General features: G+C 35.1%; 1 protein-coding gene across 3 annotated transcripts in view; it reads left to right on the forward strand.

Moving 5' to 3' along the window:
- The window catches only part of TTC21B (tetratricopeptide repeat domain 21B), a 33,790-nt gene that overhangs the window by 4,995 nt on the left and 4,684 nt on the right, over positions 1 to 24,111 (forward strand). For all 3 annotated transcript variants that reach the window (XM_058027971.1, XM_058027972.1, XM_058027973.1), the window contains 22 exons: positions 23 to 145; positions 1,558 to 1,715; positions 2,110 to 2,194; positions 3,671 to 3,769; positions 4,357 to 4,549; positions 5,470 to 5,567; positions 6,068 to 6,268; positions 8,043 to 8,172; positions 8,667 to 8,824; positions 9,726 to 9,950; positions 10,683 to 10,921; positions 11,222 to 11,294; positions 11,666 to 11,776; positions 12,130 to 12,268; positions 13,746 to 13,852; positions 15,132 to 15,320; positions 18,185 to 18,295; positions 19,476 to 19,557; positions 20,299 to 20,449; positions 20,868 to 21,029; positions 21,427 to 21,622; positions 22,518 to 22,742. In XM_058027971.1, the coding sequence (XP_057883954.1) occupies positions 23 to 145; positions 1,558 to 1,715; positions 2,110 to 2,194; positions 3,671 to 3,769; positions 4,357 to 4,549; positions 5,470 to 5,567; positions 6,068 to 6,268; positions 8,043 to 8,172; positions 8,667 to 8,824; positions 9,726 to 9,950; positions 10,683 to 10,921; positions 11,222 to 11,294; positions 11,666 to 11,776; positions 12,130 to 12,268; positions 13,746 to 13,852; positions 15,132 to 15,320; positions 18,185 to 18,295; positions 19,476 to 19,557; positions 20,299 to 20,449; positions 20,868 to 21,029; positions 21,427 to 21,622; positions 22,518 to 22,742 (3,255 nt within the window). The remainder of the gene's footprint in view (positions 1 to 22; positions 146 to 1,557; positions 1,716 to 2,109; positions 2,195 to 3,670; positions 3,770 to 4,356; positions 4,550 to 5,469; positions 5,568 to 6,067; positions 6,269 to 8,042; positions 8,173 to 8,666; positions 8,825 to 9,725; positions 9,951 to 10,682; positions 10,922 to 11,221; positions 11,295 to 11,665; positions 11,777 to 12,129; positions 12,269 to 13,745; positions 13,853 to 15,131; positions 15,321 to 18,184; positions 18,296 to 19,475; positions 19,558 to 20,298; positions 20,450 to 20,867; positions 21,030 to 21,426; positions 21,623 to 22,517; positions 22,743 to 24,111) is intronic.

A 24,111-nucleotide genomic window follows, 5' to 3' on the forward strand; every position in this document is an offset into this window, starting at 1 on the left:
CCAATTCGTATTTTGTTAACAGGGGTTAATTTTGAAGGCATGGCTTGATCTCACCTGTGGGAAAGAAACTCACATTAAAAAAGCTCTGAAATACTTTGATGAAGCACTGCAGGAAGGCAATGATGTTTTTGCACTGCTTGGTAAAGTAAGTTTACTTCACTATTTTAACTCCTCCTAAATGTCATCTTAGTCTTGTAGATTGGAGAGATGCTGATAAGAGTAGTGCATAATGAGCTGGTCCAAGGAACAGAGATACAGCTCAGACCCTGTAGGTACTTTCAGGTCCTTTAGACACCAGTGTGAAAAGAAAGGTATAGTTAAATTCAGTCAATCTGAATGTGTACTGTTGTTATGGTTTTGCTATGCACATGAAAAAACCTTTCTATTTATAGATATAAAATGAGTTTCAAGTCACTTGAAAATGTAGAAGTGTGTAGTCCCTTCCTTTTTGCATAGGGACACCTGTGCACATTACAGAATTGCTGTGTGCCAAAAGGCAATATTTAAACACTGTAGTGTAATTTTTTGAATATTGTCAACACTCTTTTTAAGTTGTCATTAGTCGATTTTGTGTGTTCATTTGTGTTCATGTAATCATCAATGATTATATTTCATTAAAGGAGTGGCATGAATTGTTTTCTTTACACACCACAGATATTGTTACTCATTAACATGATGTTTGTTTAGTATTCCAAAGCTAAATGCAGAAAAAATTCTTCAATGAGTATTAGAAGACTGAAGTTCAGGAGATTGTGCACAATGGTATTTGGTTAGGTGTGTGTGCTTGGCTGCATGTGGACCACTGAATTAAATTAAGAGTATATATCAAATGTAGTTACGTAGTAATTAGGGTTTAGACAGACTTGAATCTCTCTAGGGCTTAAAAATTAAAAATCTTTGCTTGCATAATTTCTGTCTTAAAAATATGAAATAAAACAGCACACATCCAGTCACCTGGAATCTGGTAAGTAAATTCAAAGCCTCAAAGTAAAATGGGGTTTAAATCCTAAATTTATTTCTACTGGAATTAATTTGAAACCTCTGATTTTTTATTTCTGAAAGTTTTGTGTTTGGAATACCCTGTAAATTGCATTGCAGTTAGAAAATTGTTAAATCTGGCAACAACAGTAGTTACCTGCTGAGAGTGGGTTTTTGCATGGTACGTGCCTCAGAGCTTGAAAAAATGTTCATCAGTGGGTTGTGTTGAATATCCTAAAATTGTGGGATACCTTATACAAAGGTACTTCAAACCTAATGAAGCAATTTTACTCTTCAGCTACATCTGTCTTTTTCTTGCTTACAATGACTAGTAAGTTGTCAGTATTGCAGTTACCTTTGTTATGGAGCACTTAGCACACACCAGGCTTTACACATCATCCTTTGCTATTTGATTGTTGCAATATGTCTAGTTGTGGTTGATACTCAGGTAAAACTATTACTTCAGGAAAGAGCTCTTTCTCTCTAGCTCTTTTTCCTGGTTTCTGTATGAAAGAATTTCTGAATCTTCTCACCTCTGTGAGTACAGGCTCTTGATATGGCTTGTCTTCCTCCCATTAGGCACAGTATTTTGAGGTCCGACAGAATTACTCAGGAGCTCTGGATATTGTGAACCAGATAATTGCAAACTTCCCAAACTTCATTCCTGCTTTCATAAAGAAAATGAAGCTACAACTTGCCTTGCAGGACTGGGAGCAGACAATTGAAACAGCACATAGGTTGAGTATGAAGTAGCACATCACTAAGTTCTCTTCTTGCCATGTTTACACCCAAAGGACACTTTGAAACAAAAGTAGATAGGTTTCCATTCATTGTTAATGAATCTGCATTAGTTGCATCAGTTTTTTTAAAATAAATTTCCAGTAAATAAAGTTTTATTAGAAACCAGCCTTGCAATTCTGTGAGGATGCTACATCAATATGTGAATCCATTCTGGATGGAAGAGGATCTTTCTTGAGATAGGCATGAAGTAAGAGCTGTGCTTTCAGTTGAGATACAGGATCTAAAATCACTGTAAAATACAAGTTTTCCTATTCCTGTTTTCAGATAAAATAGATGATTGAACAAGTTTTTGGTTTGGTTTCTTTACATTCACCTTTTGTTTGGTTTTAGACTATTGCAGAAAGATCCCCTCAATTTAGAAGCCATAAGAATGGAGGCCCTGCATCATCTATGCAGGGGAGGAAATATATCTGAGGTGAGTTTTTTTATGAGCAGAATGGTGAGCACAACATAATGCATGTGGCATCTAGTCCCGACAAAGGCTGTCCTCTTTATGTGTTCTCCTCATACACTCTGGCTGGTCCTGTGCTGCACTAATCTGCAAGAGATATATTCATTCACTGTTCTCATTTGAGTGGCTACTCTAGGTTATTGCTGGGGTGTTTTCTGGATGCAAAGGAAAAGATTATTTTTAACCTTCATCTTTCCAGAGAGCAGGTGTCAAGCCAAACAGAAATCTGATCTGGATACCTGACTGAATCATGTTGATTTGAGTCATCAAAGTGATGTTTTTTTGTATAAATGCTCTTTTGATAAATTCATAAGTTGTTGTAAGCCTTTCATTATTTTTAAATATTTTATTAATTGACATAAGGGAAATTATGAGGTCTTGTAGTGATAGATTTTTGCAAACAGGTCATAGTTTTTACACCAGTGTTTTGTTCACAATTTTTTCACAATTATTGTGGGGTTTTTTCAGCTCTAAGCATTCTATGCTATTTTTCCTTCTATTCCCAAGATCCATTTTCTTGCACAGGGCTATACACATGTATTTTGTATGTAAGCACTTGTGCCATTTTTCAGGAAGTTCTAAAATAGCTGATCTAAATTTTCACCAAAAATTCATTCTGTATTTTTTCTCGTCATGCAAAAACTGGTAAAATTTAGGTGGAAAGAAAGCAAAAAAAGAAAGTGTTTTCATTGTGATGTAGGTATTTTCAAGTTGTAGAAGAAAAGGTTTTTATGTTGCTTAACACATTTTAGTTACTGCAAAGAACTCAGTCATTAGACTCCTTACAATCAAATTTAAGTCTTGTGCACAGTCATGGGAAATACAAAGAAGTAGTAAGAATTGCTGTCTCTAGTTGAAGGCATCCAGGAAGGAGCCTTGCTGGACGTAGTAGAGTGTTAACTAAAGATTCTGGAGTAAAATGTCACATGTAACTAAGAGCCATGTCTAGGGAAAATTTTCAAAGCTTGTTAGATTTACACATTTCATATTAAAAAACTCTGAGTACCCTATTATTGTATGTCCAAAAAAATCCCCTTAGGTGTTTTGAGGAACTTACATTAAAAGTCTGAGCACTTGGAAGTGCTTTGCTTTTGAGCATGTGTGTCTGTATCACACTGAAGCCCAGACAGGATTCACAGATCAAATTCCTCAGACTATCTTGCTTTATGAGACTCCTCTGTTATACCAGACTTAGCCCAAGCCTTTCACCTTTTTAGAGCACGGATAAAGGACACATGGTTTGCTTTATTGTCACTTTACTATTCCAGAGTATTTGCATAGGAATTCTCAAGTCTAACTGAGCCTGAAAACCTCAGAATTTTCATTTCAATATATTAGCGCATAGTAAAAATGTGAGCAGTTTATAGTGAAAACTGTTTGATTGTCCTAACTTTTTAATTCTTTCTATTACTTATTATATTATTCCTTTTTTTTTTCAAGGCTTCAGCAAGACTGGGAGACCTGATTAAAGCACTGGAAAAATTAGAACCACGCAATTCTGAACTATTCTGTAAAATGGCTTTAGCTTTCAGTAGAACAGTAAGTATGCCTTTTTTTTTTCCTTAAGCAGCATCCAGCTGTCTATATATCCTGGTTTTCTTCTATTTTTTGGTAGGCAGATATCAAATATCTGCTAAAAAGTAGAAAATTGTGGACAATTGAAATAGATTAACTCATGTAGCCTAGGTAACCACAATTTTCAAGTCTTATATTCAGCATGAATTACAGTGTTTAAGCCATCTCATTCCAAAAATGCTTTTACTCCTTGCTGTTAAGTGAGAAACAGTGAGAATACACTCAAATGCTTACCAGCCATCTTCTTACTGTACAAAACTGACAAGGTTAATCATGTAACTTGAAAGTGAAGGTTTCTTTAATCTCTATATTTATCAAAAGTTGCTATAAAGAATCACTCAAAGCAACTATTAGTTATTGTATGGTATTGTATATTTATGTTTGAATCCATCCCACATTAATGTCACAGTTTTCATAGAATTACTGCAGGCTAATATATTCTTACATGAGATGATGTTGTGTCTACTGCTCTGGCTATATTCAGTGTCTTTGTCTAATTGAATCCAAAAACTAAGAAAAGCTTAAGGCTCAAAGATTGTTCTTACCATTAGTGTGGCCGGAACCAGCTCATCCTTCAGCACACACAGACCTTAGTACAAAGAGCATTTGATTTGGCATCTGACAATGCAGAATTTGCTACTGAACTTGGCTACCAAATGATTTTACAAGGGAAAGTGAAAGAAGCTCAAAAATGGTACAAGACTGCTATGACACTTGATGAAACGAGTGTTTCTGCACTAACTGGTAAGGTCTTACACTTCCTTTTGGTTTTTACTAAACAGTGTTTTTTGGTGAAATTTTCCTATTACTGGTACTAGGAAAATCCAGAGCTGTTAGAACAGGAGCACTGGGTTGTTTTCTCAGATTCGTTGTGTGCTTTCTTCCTTGTGGCAACAGTGTCTCCTTACTGAATATGTCTTTTGATCTTGTTTATTAAAAAATTAATCTTTTCTGTTCTAAATTAGAGCTCTCAAAGTAATAATAGGAACAGACATTTTGCTGTATTGTACTGACTTTATTATTTAATTTCTGTAGTACCAAAGAACTAGAGAACTCTTAGCCATTACAAAAATAAGAAAATCAATGGCATGATTGAACAAGCTGCCCATGTCCTTGTTTTGTCCAAATTAGCTTGAAAAACATAATCAAGTCAAAGCATTATACTTTAGATATGTGTTGCATCCAAAAAACTCCCACTCTATAGTAAGTCTCATATGTATCAAGAAAATGGAGAGTAAATATGTCATATTTGCCTGTCAGATTTTTCCCTGTATTTTTTTCCTCTTTGACTGTGCCATGGCCTTAAACAGTATTAAAACTTTAGATTGCAGGAATGGTTTGTGTGTGTGCTTGAGGTTGTTTTCCTTCTTGTACTTACTCTGAATGTAGAAGCCAGACTTTGTGTTTCTGCTTAGTCTAGAACCAGTTGAAGATTTACCATTTCAAACTGCTATATTGCATATTAATGTGTCAATCATGTATCACCTACCCTAGGTTTTTCTGAGTATGTAAAATTTGCATTACCATAAGTCTTGATCCATTCTTTCTTTTCCTGTCACTGCTTTATGAAAAGACTGAGGAGAGGAAAAGTTAGTTCTGGAAAAGGGAAGCATGTGCTTGACCAGGAAGATGAATTGGCAATAAAGTTTTTCCATGTGTTGCAGGAATTATCCGTTGCCAGCTAATGCAAGGGCAGTTAGAAGATGCAGAGCATCAGTTGGAGTTTCTTAATGAAATTCAGCAGTCCATTGGGAAATCTGGGGTAGGAAGCATCTTTGTTTACTGAGATACTTTGATTACAGTCTGAACTGTGGCCTTCTGTTACACCTTCTATATTACAGTCACTTGAGTAGAGCATTCTTAATGGAGTACTGTTAAGTCTTTCAGTTTTGCTTTCTATTTAAGTCAGTGTGTTGTTTAACTTGGCAACCAGGCTGTTTGCTTGCAGAGCAAAAACATCACTTTCTAGCTGTGTTTCTTCTCTGAACATAATTTTGAAATGTCAGGGAGGGACAAATATTAATTATTTCCAGGATTTTTTGATCAGACAAATGTAAAGGTTCTTGCACAAATTAAAGGAATGAATTGATAGAATAATCATCAAGTGTCCTTTACAACATGCTAAATGTCTTAGAATATCCCTAAATATAAAGAAGAAGTGGCTAACATTAATAATTATGTAGTATTGTATGGGTAACAGATGAATGTATCTGGAATATGCAGAATGTTTGAGGGTTTGTGTTTGTTTTTTCTTTTCTGTAGGAATTATCTTTCCTGCATGCAGTCCTAGCTATGAAAAAACATAAGAGACAAGAAGACATTTTTGCTTTATTGAATGATGTTCTGGATACTCACTTTTCATCTTTGCATGGATTTCCTCTTGGTGTGGAGTATTTTGAAAAACTAAACCCTGATTTCTTGCTAGAAATTATTAGAGAATATCTTAATTTTTGTCCAGCACAGGTAAGCACCTCTATATTTTATCTGTCTAAGAATGGGAATTTTTCATTTTGAGAACAGTTAATCATGAAGCAAAAATACAGAAAATTTTCCATTTTAAAATGTGAATTTATTTGAAGTAAGAATATGTTTTGGGATATTACACCACTTTTTAGTCAAAGTAATGATAAAAATAGGCATTTTGTGATGTGCGCAAGTGGCAGTAATGACATCTGAGGAAACTTGGGATATTTATTTAATGCATTCTCTGTGTGTAGTTGCACTGTCTTAGTATCTCTTAGGAAACTGTAATGACACAGTGAATAGAGCTATCACATTATGAAACTAGGTTGTTCACACTGACCACCCTGTCCATGAAGTATTTTTGTTGGCTTAGGATATTTTTTCAATAGATGTAAATTCTTTCTTTTGCATGTTGGTAAAAATCAGTGGAATACTGCCTCTTTATATTTTTACTCCAGTGAAAAATCTCACTTACTTAGGTGGCTTAATTTTCTGTGGCTGAATTTGTGTGCTCTAGTTTTAGCAGCAAAGGCATGTAGAACTTAATAAATTGCATGGGGACCTGACATCTTTAAAGCAGAAGAAACACATTAAAAGTTTCTTTAAATAGTGTCTTCCTTAAACAGAGTATTCTTCTGAAGTAGCTGGGAGCTGACTTCTGTTACCCTGTCATTATTTCTAGCCTAATTATAGAACCTTTCCATAAATATGTTTATGTAGAGTTTTATAATCTTAACAGGAAAACAAGTAGTTTTCCATTGTGGTGAGCTGTCTCATCATCTATAAGAAAATGACAATATTTGAAAGTCTAAAACATCAGTAGCAGTGACATTTTCATGTCACAGATGGCCTTGATAGGAAGTGACACTCTGTGAGGTTTTGCTCTTATCTGAAGATTTCTCTGGGATATGTTCCAGAAATACTGAACAGCAATGATGGTTTTTAATTTGGAATTAAAACTGCTTTTCTGAATTTTTGTCCATAGAAAGGTTTTCAGAAGAAAAGATAGGCTTTTGCTGAAGTTTCCTTTATCTCTTTATTGCAAAAAAAGGACCCACAGGTGTTTGAAAGTGTGGGGTTAGCTAGGTGGTAGAGGCTTCCATTTTGGTTTTGGGTCCTGTGAAAATACTATTTGTGAACAGAATGTTGCTTAGGTTACCTTTTCCTTTTTTTATGTATAAACCAGCAATTAGCTAAAGTAATAGAGGGAAAGGAATAATATTTCTGATAAAGAGCAATTAAAACATGGCATATTGTACTGGCAGTTTGCATGGGAGCAGCTGTTTTTCAGCTTCTATTTTCAGTTTGTTGGTAGCAGTATGAATATGTTCTGTGGTGTGGGATGAGGGTAGGAGCAGAACCTTTTCTTCTCAGCCTTCTCATCATTTGTTCTAACTTCAGCTTTGTTGGAATTTAATTCATAGTAATGCTGTGTTGGATGAGTTGGCCTGGTAATTCAGAATGTGTAACCAAATGATTATGGCCTGACTCTTCTGTGTATGTCAGGTCTGAAGTGTTTCATTGTCCTTGAAGTCTGAGGCTGTCTTGTGTTCCTGCTGATATCAAGAAGTTGCCCCATTAAATTTCAAATGTTTTTTATATTTCTTCTCAACAACAGCTGAAGGAAATAGCAAGGCTTTGCTAATGCTCATTGGAGTTGAAAGTGAAGTTCAGACTTAAAAAGAAATGTAAATCTAAACCCTGTTGACTCAAATGCTGGTTTCTGTTAGCTTGTTGGCGTTCTTTTTTTATTACTTGGTGTTTTTGCTCCTAGCCTGCAAGTCCTGGGCAGTCTCCTTCACCACTTCTCAAGCACTGTGCTTCCGTTCTTGAAACTGTTGTAAAAACTGTGCCTGGTCTTCAACAAGCTGTCTTTTTATTTGCAAAAGTGAAGTACTTGTCAGGTAATAGTTATATGAATAGGTAGTTAACTACCTCCTTAGTTTATTTAATATAAAAAATTAATTTCACACCTGTAAATAATAATGAATATTTTTCTTTCACTGCAGAATACTATATAACAATTAAGTGAAGAACATTTGCTCTTCATTTCTTTGCCTTTTATATGAGAGTATCTTAATTTTACAGTCCTGTAAATAAGTATTTTTTTTATCTACCATTTCCCAGAAAGTTAATTTATTGAATGATTTACAGAGGGAGCAATGAGAAAATACCATACCTTTGACCTGCTTTTGATTTCATGTCATAACTTTAGGATGCTTTGTATATGAGTTTATTCACTGGATGGTGATATTTATTAAAAAAACCAAGGCAAATAAAAATGCTATGTATATAACATATATATATATATATATATATATATATATATATATATATATATACACACATATATATATCAACTGCTTTTTCACTTTCCCTTCCTTTCCCCACTTCCTAGGGGATATTGAAGCAGCCCATAGTAATTTATATTATTGTCTGGAAAGGAACCCCTCTTATGCAGAGGCACATTTACTGATGGCCCAGGTGTATTTGGCTCAAAACAATATCAAGCTGTGTTCTCAGTCCCTGGAACTTTGTCTAAGCCATAATTTTGAGGTAAGTGTAACAAAAGAATGAAACAATTTTATTCAGTCAGTCATCTGAAGTTTTATGTTTTTGCATATAATAATTTTCAACTGAACTTTTTATAATTCTTCTGCTACAAATTTAATATCTACATGTTTATATGAGTGTGATATCTGAATATTTATCAAATAAATGACCATGAAGACAAAACTAACACGTCACATTTCATGGGTCTTACACATTACAGTATGGGATTTTTGATTTGTTGACCTCATGTAGGACTAGCAGAGAGTTGGGAACACAGTACACACACACACACCGCACTCATTAGGTCTGAGTTGTGCCCAAGTGTCTTGAGACCACTTAGCTGGAAGCTGTTCTTTGCAAGCAGGTCCCATCTTAGTTCCTTTCTCCAACTGATACATGAAAGCTGAAGATTTATATCTAATTAGCTGCCTAATTAAGGTCCTTGCCATTTCACAGAGCTGTATTTCTCTTACAGACTTTTTGTTTCATGTGAAGTATATTTTAGGAAGGTGAAGAACGGCACGCAGGACTTGTGCCAAATAATGATTGTTTATTTCCTCTGATTAATAGCCTGGTGAAGCGTGCATGCAGACAATGTGGAAGAATACCTTAAAACTCAGTCTAGTTTAAAATAAAGCAGTGATTAATGTTGTTCTGTCCCAAAGTCTCATCCCTTGTAATAGTTTCTTTGTACTTAAAAAACTTACTGAATTACTAGTTTGCGTACTCTTCACAATTCTTATCATTTTGTTAGTAAATTTCTGAAATTGAATTTGTGTATATTTGGAGGAAAAAAAGAAACCAAAGTTTCTTTCCAAAGTCAATATTAAAACAATCTTGCAAGGGGTTTGAACACTTTACATCAAGTAAAATTTGGAAACTCTTTATCTTGTTCTTTTTTAAGGTGAGAGAACATCCTACGTATCACTTAATTAAGGCCCAAACCCAAAAGAAGGTGGGAGAAATATCAGAAGCTATTAAAACCTTACAGATGGCAAGGAATTTGCCTGGAATGAGAAAACCTATAGCTTCCTCAAAAACAAAAGGAAAAAGTATTGAAATTGATGCAAGTGATCGTGTGTCTGTGTTCCTAGAGTTGGTAGAAGCTCATCGCTTGAATGGAGAACCGGTAAGATGGCAAACCTGCTAAAATACAAAACACACTTGAAAACAATTCCCTCTTCCCATTCCCAATTCTATTAGTTCAGAATAGAAAACCACTTCTTTTACGAAGAGGATTTGCTTAGTAAAACTTCCAGCATGTGAATATCTGATTTGAGAACTTCAGTACCTTAAATTGTACAGAGCAAAGAAAAACCAACTGTTCACAGGTGTTCAATTTTGAGACTCCAAAAACCATTTCATACTGTTGATGTTCATTTGCTGGGATGTAGATCCCTGTTTTGTTGTCAGAATGCTATTTAGCAGTAGTTTTGGATCATGTCCCTATCTTTGTGTAGCAGCAGCCCTACTATCAGCTGTGTCTGGATAAGCAATAGAACACTACCTATGTATAAGAATGTAAGAGAAGCCATACTGTCCTGTGGTTTGGAGGCCAGCCTGCTCAAAGCAGAACCTGTTGGAGCAAGGTGCTAAATGCATTCTCTAGCTGAACTTTGAGTATGTACTTGTTTATATGCAACACAAATGTAATTTTCTGTACTAAAACTTACTTTAGTAGTCCATATCACAGGAGTTTTATTTTAAAAGATCAGAAATACTATGGTGAAACAAGTGGATATTATGGTTTGTGGGTTTTTTTGATTGGTTTGCATAATGCCCATAAATGCTAATAGTGTCTTTATTTTTGGCTGTTCAATGACAGGAATGAAATTAATTCTATTATTTTTATTATTTGCAGCATGAAGCTGCTATAGTCATCCAAGATGCCATGAATGAATTTTCTGGAACACCCGAGGAGCTAAGGGTTGTGATTGCAAACGCAGATCTGGCAATTGCTCAAGGAGATGTGAAACATGCCTTGACTATGCTCCGAAATATTACACCTGAACAGCCTTACTTTGTACAAGCTAAAGAAAAAATGGCAGATATTTATCTTCAGTATAGGAAAGATAAGAAGTTGTATGCTGCCTGCTATAGGTAAAAGTTTGTGCTGTGCATAGTTGTCTAGATGTTTAGTGATAGCATGGTGAACTCATTTTTTCTTCCTACTGCAAGAAATAAATGTTTAGTGGCATGAACTCATTTGAGCAAATGTAGTAACTTTTAAAACAATAATTAGAAGTCTTATTTTGAAAAGATATTTCAGATTTTTTGGGGTTTATTTTGAGAAATAAAAAACTAAAATCTGCAGAGGATAAAATTGTTGTGCCCTTCTCTTGTTTAGATACCAGTATTGACATGTTATGTACTAATCTATGTTTTGTCTTCTGTTTCCAGTGACCTAGTAGAAAAACTGCCAAGTGCTCATACTTTTCTTCTTCTTGGTGATGCATACATGAATATTCAAGAGGTGAGTGCTTGCTAGAGATGAATGGAATATTTGTGTAGTTTGTTGACTTTGTCTAGTGGAAACATTGTGGCATGCTGACTTTTATTGATTGATATTTGTCAAACAGAAACTGCTTTAGGATATAAAACAATAAATATTGACTATGAGTAGCTGTTTAAATTTAAAACTGTTGAAGATACATTTCTTATAAAAGCTTACTGGCTGAAAGTCAAGGAGGAAATGTTTTTTAGAGCATCACTGCCGATTCTCTCAGAAGTATTGTAGCTTATGAATCAGTACTGGAGTTCCTGGAGCTGTACCAGATTTTGTTTTCTTCATACTCCTTTTATCTTAATCTTTGACTTATATGTGTTTATATTTTACTGTTACAGCCTGATGAAGCCATAGAAGCCTACGAGCAGGCCTTGAAGAAAAATCCGAAAGATCCATCTTTAGCAAGTAAAATTGGAAAAGCCCTAATCAAAACACATAACTACTCAAAGGTATTCTATAATTAATGTGTTAGGTTAGTTGAGTACTGTTTCGGCATGTGGGCTTTGCTTGGGTAAAAATATTACATTTCAGAGTGCTAAAATAGATATTTTGTCCTGAAAGTAAGTTCTTAAATTCCCTTCAGATCATCTGGCCAAAGGCACAGTTGGTAGATCCACACATTAGTGGATTCTAATCTGTTGAATTGTAGTTCTGGTGACTTGCAGTGGGTTTGGGCCTGCCCTGAAACCTGTGTTTTATTACTTCTCCATTGAAAAAAAAGTAAAGCAACATGTCATTGAATACCTAGGTAACAAGGTTGTCGTCTTTAAATTATACACAAATTTTTGCTTCTTTCTTCAAGGCAATCAGTTACTATGAGGCTGCAGTGAGAAGTGGTCAACAGAACTTCCTTTGCTATGATTTGGCTGAGCTTTTAATGAAACTGAAGCAGTATGAACAGGCAGAAAAAATACTTCAGCAAGCTTTAGATCATGACCCTGGTAGGACTGTTATTAATTCACAGGAAAACATATAATTTTTTCAACTGTTATTTGTGTTTTCTGCATGACTCTAAGGAGTAAATGAGTTTATGGGCACTTTTTTCCCGAGGTTTAATTACATTTATTTACCTTTGTGGCTGTCTGAATAGAGAAGCAGTATTATTAGTAGTCCATTCTAGAAGGTTTTCTTATGTCACTATGTCACTTTCATGCTTTGCAGGGGCATGTTGGTTTTCCATCTTACCTACTTCTTACTGAAAAAGTCCTCTGATTTAATGTTGTATTACTTCTTACTGAAAAAGTCCTCTGATTTAACATTGTATTCCTGTCCTAGTTAAGCCATTGAGGATCTGGCTAATTTAATAGTCATGCTCAAGACAGCTTGATTTTCCTAGTGTGGAAAAATAATTAGCACTAAATACAGTTTGACCTATGTACTTTAAAATCTTATCTTCTGTCTTAAAATGAAGCAATTTTTTTTAATGTCTTTTTTATTGTTTTGATAAATACACATTCTTTGAGAGAAAAATGTTTAGTAAAAGTGTTTTGGCTGATTCGGAATATTATTGAATGATGTAATAAGTTTTTATGGAAATGCTAGAATATCCTTTATGGAAAAAAATGAATGATAGGAAATAAACTGAAGGGAATGATCTTACATGGTCTAAGTTACACATTCTAATGTCTGATGTAAAATAGCCTGTCACAATTACAGCCCTCAAAGACCAGTTTTCTGATAGAATATAGCTCTAGAAACTCCTTAATTTTAATAAAGATAAAATTTTTGGTGGTGTCTGCATTTTAATGTGGAACTGTGCTCAAGATACTGCGTTGGCAGTAGAGTAAAATAAATTTAAGCCAGGGAAGGCTTGAATTCCTCAAATAGTAATTGATGCATATTTATTTTAACCATTATTCAAAAGCAGCCTGCTGCTTTTAAGTAGATACTGTAATATTTATTTTATTGAATTCATGTCTATTCCAGACTCTAGCAAAAGATGCATAGTTTGAGGTCTGGCAAGAAATTTCATTGAAGAGTCTCATCCTTTTTACATCTAGAGTATCACATTATATCAATTTGGACATTTTTTGTTGAATTTTAAGAGGATTTAGACAAGAAATGTCAGGAATGGCTTTATTTCCTGTCTGCTTACATCAAAATATTTTCTGTCATGTCTCTGAAAATGCTAATAGACCAGACATCAATTTTTTTTTTTTATTCTGTTTGCATCTTTCAGTATCTTTGGCCTTAAATCTCACATTGTTTGTAGTCTGTAAAGTTTACCCTGTTTACTTATCAACATACTCTGCCCACCCGCAACGCACCAAGTCAGATCACAATTCTAAATAAGTAAGATGGAGCCGTGAATTTTTCATGTAAGCTCTTTACTGGAGGATGTGATGAGTTTCTATTTCCTTTGACTTTACTGGGATCAGCTCCTTCAAGAATAATGTTTGTTTAATGTCATTCTTGCAGTTAATGAATTGTCTTCTTTGATGGAAGATGTACGTTACCAGGTACTTCTGGCAAAAATTTACAGCAAAATGGAGAGGATTGACAGAGCTATAGTTTCATTACAGCAGGTAATGAGGAAAATCAAAAATACCTGTGAAACTTGCAATATCCTCATGTTTACCTCTGGTTTCACTTTTGTGGCATGTTCGAGCCATAATATCCATGTGAATGTGGAAAATGAATGTATGCTGGGGATAAAGCACCAGTGACTGCTGTGAAATGTAAAGTACAAAAGGTGTTACACAGTCTGAGCTTTTTTGCCAGCAATGTTATCTGAATTTTAGATCAGAATGCAGTCTTACTTTGCCTTCATTTGTGTGTGGAGCATAGTTTTAGCATATCAGGTGAAAATGAAATTGGCCATGAGGGCAGCTAGATGGCATATCTTTAGCTCAACAGTGAAAATCATTCACAGAGTGAAATGGAACAGCTTTCAATGGCTACCTGTTGTTTTGTTGTACTGCTGAACAGCAGTATTAGTATTAAATAGCAGTAATAAGATCTGTTCATTCTGCAGTTCAATATTATCCCTCAGACTGAGGCTTGAAAGAATAAAGTTGGATGCTAGAGCTTGAATCCCTTAGAAAATGCTTTCTCAACAAAAAGGTTTAGCAAGAGATGTGGTAATTTCTGTTGTAGTACACCTCCACTCTGTGAAAGTGAAGGTGACAGCAATGGTAAACCTTGGTAGCATCTTCTGATCAGCAAGAAAAGTCTGCAGATTGGTTGGAAAGGTAATTGTATGTGAGGGTTTAAATACCAATATTGGTTAGATTTCTTTGTTAAATTCTTACTGTTTTTTTACTTAAAATGTACTTATTTCTTTCTCAAAGTTGACTTTTTTCCCCCAGTTCTCTTTCAGTAAAATTCTGCCTAAGCAGTCTCCTTTTCTTACTCTCTTCTTTACTTCTTTATTTCTTCCAGGTTTCTCACTATGACATGTTTCAAAAAACTTTCTGTCCTTTTGGGGTTCTTTTGATGTTTTTTCTTCTGCCCTCAAAACTGTCTTTCCTTGTACCCATTCATTCTCTTTGGAATTCTCTTCTCCTTTTGATGCCACGTTCATTTACACAAAAACACCTACATTTTGATTTCAGCAGGACTAACTTAAATGTCTTAAACAGGTCTCTTCCCTTGGTTTTCAGAGAGATGCTGGAAGTTCTCCCCAGATGTTATTTTGGGCTTTAGTTCTAATTTCCTGCTAGGCAAAATGGTAGGGCTGTAAGAACCAGAACAGTATTAATGCTTCCTTCTGTTAAAAAAAAGACAAGTAAACTGTTTTATAGTAGATAAATGAAATTAATTCCTTTGACAATTCTTGACTGCTCCCTGCTTTCCCCACCCCAGGCTCGGGAGTTACAAGGCAGAGTGCTGAAACGGGCTCAAGTAGAGCAGCTGGATGCAGTTCCTGCTCAGAAACAGTTAGCAGCTGAGATTTCTGCTGAGATTGCAAAACATTCAACAGCCCAGCGAAACTATGAAAAAGCAATTAAATTTTACAAAGAAGCCCTTGTTCACTGTGAAACCAATAACAAGGTCAGTTCTCCCTCTGGCTATTTTGCATTGTTTTTCTATTCAGTTTTTAGTTATAGCAAAACATTTTTCCACTTATCCACAAAATAGAATAATTTGCAATTATTTCTGTTTCATGATATACATAGAACCTTGAACTTTCTCCCCTTCTTTGCTTATCATGATAGAATAGTTGCATGCACTGCTAACTTCTGTCTGTTACAAGAACTCCTGACTCAAGTGGTGTCTGCATGCACTCGCAGTGAGCCTGTCTTCAGGTACCAGTAATGATGGAGATTGAAACAACCTTGCTTGGTGCTTGTCCTCTGAAATGAGCTCCCAGTGATTTTGGTCAATACAGGCAATTTCTGTCTTTTCCGTGTCTGCTTTTATCTGGGCTTGGTAGAATTCTGATTTTAGTCACAAAATGTTGCTGATCTTGAGCAGGGTTATTGTACTGCCTCTCGCTTCTCTGCACAGTCTCTTTCCCACAGGTTGATAAATAAAGGTAAACTCAGATTTATTTTTATCCTTTTCTTCCTTCTTATAATTTTGTAACCCTGGGCTTTGGAGATAAGAGAGGGAGAAGCAGAAGTCTTAAGAAATTTATAATTATAATGAGCACAAAGATGACGTGTTATCTTTGGTGAGGTTTTTTCTAGATTAAAAATCAATAAATACAATTTTTGTTCATTTGCCATGATATGCTATCATAATGATGTTATATCCTTAGGCGTATGTGAACACTTCTTATTTTGATGCTTGTTATTGAACAGCTGTCACGTGCACAAGCTGCTAAATACATCACTTAGTTTAATATTTGAACTCATGTGTTGTGGTTCCAAGAATCCATGTTCTTCCTAAAGCTGTAACTTCGGTGTATTTGAGACATCTTCTTAGAATGATGTGGAGAAGAAAAATAAATTGGGAAGGGAATAAAAACATCCTTACAATGGTGATTTCCCCATTAAGAGCAAGGAGACTCCCTGTCATGGTACAGGTACAGCTGTGGCTTTTTTGTCAGTATCAAAGCCTTACTTTGTCTTTCCTACCAGTACTGAAATACCAGCATAGGATTTCCCTTCAGTTCTTGCTAAAATCATACTTCTAAGAGATTCACATTGTTACAAGATGTAGGCATTTGTACTAAATATCTGTTAGATATTACTGAAGATTTTTGCTTTAATCCTACTTTGCTAGCAGCACAGAATACAGTGACATCTTAGAAAATAAGTGTGAGTTTCTCATGACTAACTCCCTGCCTACTTGTTGAGTAACAAAAGCAAAATATTTTGTTACCCACAACTAGTATAAAGGAGTTATCCAATGTATTTTTATAGTTTCAGTAGATTTGGACTTGTTTTCTTTTCTTCATTTCTAAAAGCATTGCAAGATTAGAATTGAATTCTTTTAGATTACAAAATATTATTTTGAGCTGTTAAAAGTCCATCTGTCTCTTGGCAACTTCAGAGTTTACTTTCCTTAAAATTATATATTGAAATATTGGAAATTCCTTTGAAACTATCTGTACCTTGTTTTGTTAGAACAAAATCTCCTGTATTTTAGCCAAATGGATTGAAATACTGCATTTATCCAGGTAAATGTGAACAGATTGCAGTCCATGTCACAGGGGAGTTGTGTGGTTTTGTTTTACACAGTGAAATGTGGTAGGTAGTACCCTCCCTTTGTTTCCTTGCTCAGGTAAGAGGCAATGCAGTTTCCTGAAGGAGACTTGAAGGGTATTGCAGATTGCATCATGCACATAAGTTCATAATATTGTTTGTAGTGGAGTTGAAAATTTAGAGACCACTTCCACTCACTAGATTCAAGTGTAGAACTCCAGTTTATTTTTTGCTTCCTGCAGGAAGTATTCCTTCACTCCAAGACTGCCTTTTGGTATTCCACTGAGTTGTGCACATAAGAGCAGCAGCTTAAAGAAAGCTTTCATAGTTAAAGTTCTGACATGCATGCATTCCCTGTAGCATTTCAGCGCTTACCCACCTGCCTTCCTGTTTCAGAATTACATGGTATATGTTTGAGTGTGAACAGAACAGGAAGTAGGAAGAAAACAGTTTAAAAACTGTGCTAGAAGCCTGCATGTTCTGAACAGGATGTTCAAAACACTATTCTGATTCAGAAGTGCCTTTCACAAGTGTAACTAGTGAAGGAATTATGATGCAATTATAAGTGTCTCCCTTTTGGAAACAAAATCAAAACAGTTTTTAAGTATGAGTGACTTACAGTTTATCTACTGGTAATTTTGCTTTGTGAACAAAGCTTCTGTTTACTTCAATAGAAACTTGATTACATCTGTGGTAACTTGTATTTATAAAGTTTTCTGTGGCATTTTATTCAGAGTAGTCTATGATGGGACTTCAGCTTTAAGAATGTATGCTGGTGTACGTTTTAGTTAGTCAATATTTACTCTGTGGATTCACACACAGTCTTGACGTTGTAGGTTGGAAATGCAAATAAGAAAATAGTCTCTTCTGAAACTTACTTGTACTCCAGAATTAGCTGGTGAATGTTGATGAGGTATTTGGTTTTTTTCAATATGTTTAAAACTACTTTCACTTATATTTTCCCAAGAACATTATTCGTACCAAAATACTGGTGTTTTCAGAGCAACACTATCCGAGCAGCCCTGTTTTCAATGTTCCTTTAGAATATCCCTCAGAAGAAGAAAAGTTTTGTTTCTTTTAAAAGGTGAGGGAATGAAAATGGATTACATTAATTGACCAGGAGCCCACAGGAAACGACAGAAAAGGCTCTCTCTTTAGTGGAGATACAGTTTTTCCCTGGACCCCTGTAATATCAGGTTGATACTCAGAACTGAACCAGCTTTTTTCATCTTTGAATTACATGCAGTTAAATATTTTAATATACAGGCAATGTTGGAACTTGCACGTTTATATCTTGCACAAGATGATACTGATGCCTGTCAACATCAGTGTTCCTTACTGCTGAAGAATGACCAAGATAATGAAGCAGCAACGATGGTATGTGCTGTTATAGTAATGCTGCATCAATGCTTTTTGATGTTTGTGTGCCTGCAATATGATATATCCATAAAGCACTACTTTTAAAAGAGCCTACAGCTTTGTGATTTCAAAAAAAAAAGTGAAAAATCCATGGCAACAAAATGTTTTTCTGTTTATGGCAGCTGGTGTTTCAACATGCAGTTTCTAGCAGTCATAGCCATTGTTCTACTTCAATATAAAATGAGTCTTTAGAAGTAAAGGAAAAAGTGTTGTTGTAAGATTGGATAAAGTATGGCTCAATGCATGTTCTATGGATAATTGGCTAATACTCAAGGAAGAAGCTACTTTTCCAGCACAGTAATATGAAAACAATTTTTTTTAAAGTGCTAGAATAAGAGAACTATTTATTTAAGGTAATTTTATAGTTTCATTAGTTTCATTCAACCTTAGTTACTCGTATTTCTACTTAACAAGTTTTAATCATAGCTGCTGGTTCTTGTCTAGGACATGTATACTTCTTGGCCTAAAAGACATCTCAATAGACTAAGCAACTTTTGATGTAACACACTAGGGGCAATGTTATTTTAAGATGGGAATAATTTGTTTTCTTATAGCAGTCTAACATCTGAAATTTGTTCTAGTATGGTGCATGAACAAAAGTAATAGCACTCTTGAAATATGTTATTAAACCTACTCTATATTAGCTTCACTGGAGAGAAACTGAAATTAAAGAACTCATTTTACCTTCCCTGAAGTGAGCTATCATCTTTCTTTTTCTCTAACTGTAAACTAACTTTGCTTTCCATCTGCATAATCTGCAGTTACTAGAAATAAAATTAGGAGTAAAACTATACAATGGTAAAAACCCCATATTTTAAAGATATGGCAGACTACTTAATTAACTTTTAATTTTCACCTTATGTGAAAAGGTGTTCATGTACTTGTTCATTATTGCCCATGTGTGTTATATATTGTGTTTGTTTTCCAGAAAGTAATAAAAAGCCCAAGTGATTTTGCTTCTTGTGCAGCTCCTGCAGCACTTTAAAGCTATAGTTTTAGCTCTCCACATAACCACAGTTCATTAGTGTTTCCTCCCAAATTTACCCTAAACCAAGACAATTATTTGTAACTTTTGTTTAATGGTTTCACAATTTATAATATCTTGTTTTGTTTTCTCTAAAATTGCTCAATGCTGTAGATGATGGCAGATCTCATGTTCAGGAAGCAAGATTATGAGCAAGCTGTTTTTCATTTCCAGCAGCTCCTGGAACGCAAGCCAGGTGAATGTTTAGCAGTCATACTTTTAATTTGTTTTGATATGTAGTTCTAGTGAAAGAGATGAGTAAATAACTGAATAAAAACTCTTTGATTAAAAAGAAATGTTTATTTATAATGTAATGGATACTAAAACCAAAGACCATTATCATATATAAAAACATAAAGGTGGTTTAAGGGAATATGATAAAAAATATTTCTTGTAGATACAGTAATTTACTTTGCTGCAATGTAATGTGCATAGTTTACCTTAAGCCAAATACAAATAGGATGTTATTTACTTCTTCACTGTAAAGCACTTTCTTTTGTATTAAAAGTGTCAAGTGCATGAGCACAAAGGTAATATTTTATTTGAAGACTAATAAAGGAAACTTGTCTTGGACAGCAGTAAGTTTTTTTTTCAGCACTTTTCAGGTCAGGACCAGAGAGAAAGCTACTAAAATCTATTAAAATTTTACTGTAATGAATGTAAAGCTTTCTAGTGGACTTTAAAAGAAGTCACAAGAGTGCAGCAAATGGTTTTGAGTGCTTTTGAAAGTGAAGGACGGATATACTTCTATAAAATCTGTATAAAGATATTACAAGTATCACTTGACATCTTCATTCTTGTATCTGAGCTTACTGTGTAAATGTGCCTTATGTATTAAATTTTTATATGTGAAAAAATTAGGCAGGCTCATTATTTCTTATCTTATTCATATAGTAAATAAATAGAATTACAATCTGCTAATTATTTGTATATTTAGATAACTATGCCACCCTCTCTCGCTTAATTGATCTGTTAAGAAGAGCCGGGAAATTAGAAGAAGTCCCAAGATTTCTTTTAATGGCTGAAAAACATTCTTCCCGAACAAAGCTTGAACCAGGATTTCACTACTGCAAAGGACTGTATCTTTGGTACTTGCAATTATTATTAAGAAAAGATTTATTTGATTATGAAGTATAGGTTTAAATTAATTTTCTTGTCATTCATTGTCATTTAAAGGTGCTATGTTGATTTAATTAGATGTCAGGATTTAAGGGAATTCTCAGTTTCTCTGAATATCTCAGTATGTTCTTCCAGGTTCATTAATGTAATTCTGTTTATCTTCATAATTTATAAGAATTTATCTTCACATTTTATAACTTGTCAGACTATTTTTAGTTTGCTAAAACAAGATCCTTGCAATAGTATGCGTGCTCTCTAAACCTTGCAATATCAGTGTGTGCAAATGGGTCATCTGTTTTTAAATACTTGGGTTTATTGGGATTTGGGTGGAATTTGGAGCAGACAATTTTACTCGCCCCGCTTTAAATATTTTAATTATCCGTGTAGGTACACAGGTGAACCGAACGATGCACTGCGGCATTTTAATAAAGCTCGGAAGGACAGTGAGTGGGGACAGAATGCAATCTACAACATGATTGAAATTTGTTTGAACCCAGATAATGAGACTGTGGGTGGAGAAGTCTTTGAAAATCTCGATACTGACATAGGGTAGGTGAATTAAATAAATATTGCTTGGGCTATTCTGTCATCTCCTTCTTCTGCTGCCCCTTCACAATGTGTGTTAATTTAAATTTCTAGAACTTTAAGATCATCTCGTGCTTTCAGTATTTTCTGTTATTGTGAGAGACCATTCTATACTGTAATAAGTGAGTCTCAAGCAGAAAATGTAGATTTTCTCTGAATGGTGGTCATTGGCAGTGTTACAATCAGCTTGTTGGGTTGCCATTTCTGTTGTTGAAGAGAATCAATCTAGAATGCATGTATACCAGAGCCATTTTTCTACAAAAATGGTATGTCTTTAGCAGAGAAGCATTTCTAACTTGTTAATTAGTTTGGTGTGTATTAAAAATTTAAGCTTCTATGAACATTTTTTTTCTGATAATAGTAATTCAACGGAGAAGCAGGAGTCTGTGCAGTTGGCTGTAAGAACAGCAGGAAACCTGCTGAAGGAGCTCAAGCCTCAAACCATTCAGGGTCACATTCAGCTGCAAATCATGGAGAATCATTGTCTCATGGCAACCAAACAAAAATCAAGCGCTGAACAAGCACTGAGCACTTTCTCAGAAATAGTTGAGACTGAGGTTAGTAACCTGTCTCATTTCCTCACTCTTCCCTTTCATACTTGCTACATTTTTTTAAACCAGTCTTGCAATTGACATTCAGCAGCAGTGGCACGTGTTAGTGCTATTTGCTCTAAGGATTATTCTTCTATCAAAATTTTATATAAAATTTGAAAAAGGTGTTTCTTTTTTTTTTCGATGCACTATGACAAATGTATTTACAGCACAACCTTAGAAAGAAATGTAAAGGCAGAATACCAACAGTGAGTCAAGAGCACTGAGAAGGAGAAGGAAGCATTTGAGTTAGCTCCTGATACAACTACTCTCTGCGTGTAGGAGTTGCAGTTGCAAGATGTGACCCCCATTCTCATCCTTTACTCCTGAAGTCAAAAATTGCATTTTTGCCAGGAGTTCTTACTGCTTGCTTTTGAGGCTCTTGCCTAGAATGGTGGCTTTTAAGATTATATAAAGGTGGGATGCACGCAGTTTAGACATTAAATTTTTAAGAGCTGCACACCTAATAAGAGGAATCAGAGTCCCTTTCGCTAATATTTGACAGGCACCTCTGCAAGTGAAAAATACCACTTTTATTGTAACTTCCTGTTGACTCCAGATTTTATCTGAAATGTTTATTTGTATACAAAAAGTATAGCTCTTAGTAGTATCTGATTTTTTTTCTTGTGCGATGAAATGTCAGGATTTTTTAGCATTTCTTGTGCCCGGTGATTATCATGATTACAGAAATAATTGTAGCACTAGGTGCAAAACATGTCTGTAAGGTTAGGCACTCTGTCTTTATTTCCTGAGATTTAGCTTTTAGTTTAGTTTTTAGATACCTGATGAAAGTCTTACTTAAAAAAAAATTACAATCAAAATTTGAAAAAGCATCAAGCAGTCATTGTACTTTTTACTGCAGAAGGATCATATACCAGCACTTTTGGGAATGGCCACAGCCTACATGATCTTGAAACAGACTCCACGAGCCAGAAATCAGTTAAAACGGATTGCAAAAATGAGCTGGAATCCCATTGATGCAGAGGACTTTGAAAAGAGTTGGCTTCTGCTTGCAGATATATACATTCAATCTGCCAAATATGATATGGCAGGTGAGCTTCTAAAACGGTGCCTTCGTCATAACAGGGTAAGTCAGTGCGCATTGAAAGTAACCTTAGAACCTTTCTATTTTATTTCATCAAAATGTTTACTTTTCTTCTGAAACAGAATTTTGAAATATATTTATTTGTTCATTTGCCTGGTATTTCACTTATTAAGGAGAAGGGGACCAAAACAAGACAGGAAACCAGCAGCTTCACACTGGAGGGTAGTAAACAAACCTGTGACTGCTGCTTAGTCATTTTTGTTCGTGTTCTGTAGCAACTTCCACAAGTTTCAGCTGAGGGGACTCATAAAGCTTGGATTGTTTATGAAATGTCAGAGATGCATTCTACAGTCTCACAAAACTGATGAAGAAAGATGTGGCTGTGTAAATTTTGGAGACTTGCTCCATTTACTGACATACTATATTCATACCTTATGTTTCTAAACATTTGTGTTCATAAGCCTTTTACAGTGCAGGATTATTTTTTTAATGCTGGTATTTATCTTTTTCCGTGGCAATACTGTCTGGTAGATTATCAGGGGACAAGGTCTCATGTTGTTTACCTCAGGGTTCCTGAGCAGGCAAACTGCACAATACCTTGACTTGACTATGGGAATAAGCACAGATCTTAGCTTCTGCTTATTTTTCATTTTGATCAGCAAAAAGATGATCATGTTTTTATATCTTGACTTCCCTTCATGTAAGGCAGTCCAGTAGACTGGTGTTCCATACACACTGTGCTGCAGGTTCAGGGTACTGTTTATAGAGCACAGATTTGGTTTAGAAAAGGACACAGTGCTTATACTTTTTTTTATTAATTCAATGGTATAAAAGGTAAGGTTCGTTATTCAATCATGTTTTAGCAGCTTCTGAGAGATGTTTGTGGAACGCTTGATTTTTGAACATAAAACTGACAGCTACCACAGTTCTTGGTATAGTGCTATTATGTACTTCTGCAGAGGCCTTTTTAAAATAGGGTGTGTTCCATTTCAAAATCCCTACAGGTGAAGGATAAACACGAGTCATCTCCCAAAACAAGGCTTATCTTGAAATAGATGGTTTGTTGAGGAGGTGTATCCCATGAATGCTGCTTTGTTGTAGAAATTACCAAGTGTAAAACATAGCCTACCAAGTAATTTATTTTCTTCTAAAATGTTTGAGGCTCATGAGTGACTTAGATAAACAGGCTCTGCTTTTAGCAAGGACGATGGCAGATTAGAAGTGTGCATATCTGGCTCCCTGCAAAGCAGCACAGGAAAGAGAGGGACTTCTCTCCAAGTTGCATGCAAAGCTGGTAAGCAGGAATTGTGCTATACAAAGAGATGTTGAGTGGTTTACATCTTGACATATCTTGTCAATCAACAGGACAATATTTTATGTGGTAGGCTCCAATTGGAAGACTTGATTGGAC

The sequence above is a fragment of the Melospiza georgiana genome, chromosome 7 (assembly GCF_028018845.1).
Source record: "Melospiza georgiana isolate bMelGeo1 chromosome 7, bMelGeo1.pri, whole genome shotgun sequence".
Taxonomy (NCBI): Eukaryota; Metazoa; Chordata; class Aves; order Passeriformes; family Passerellidae; genus Melospiza; species Melospiza georgiana.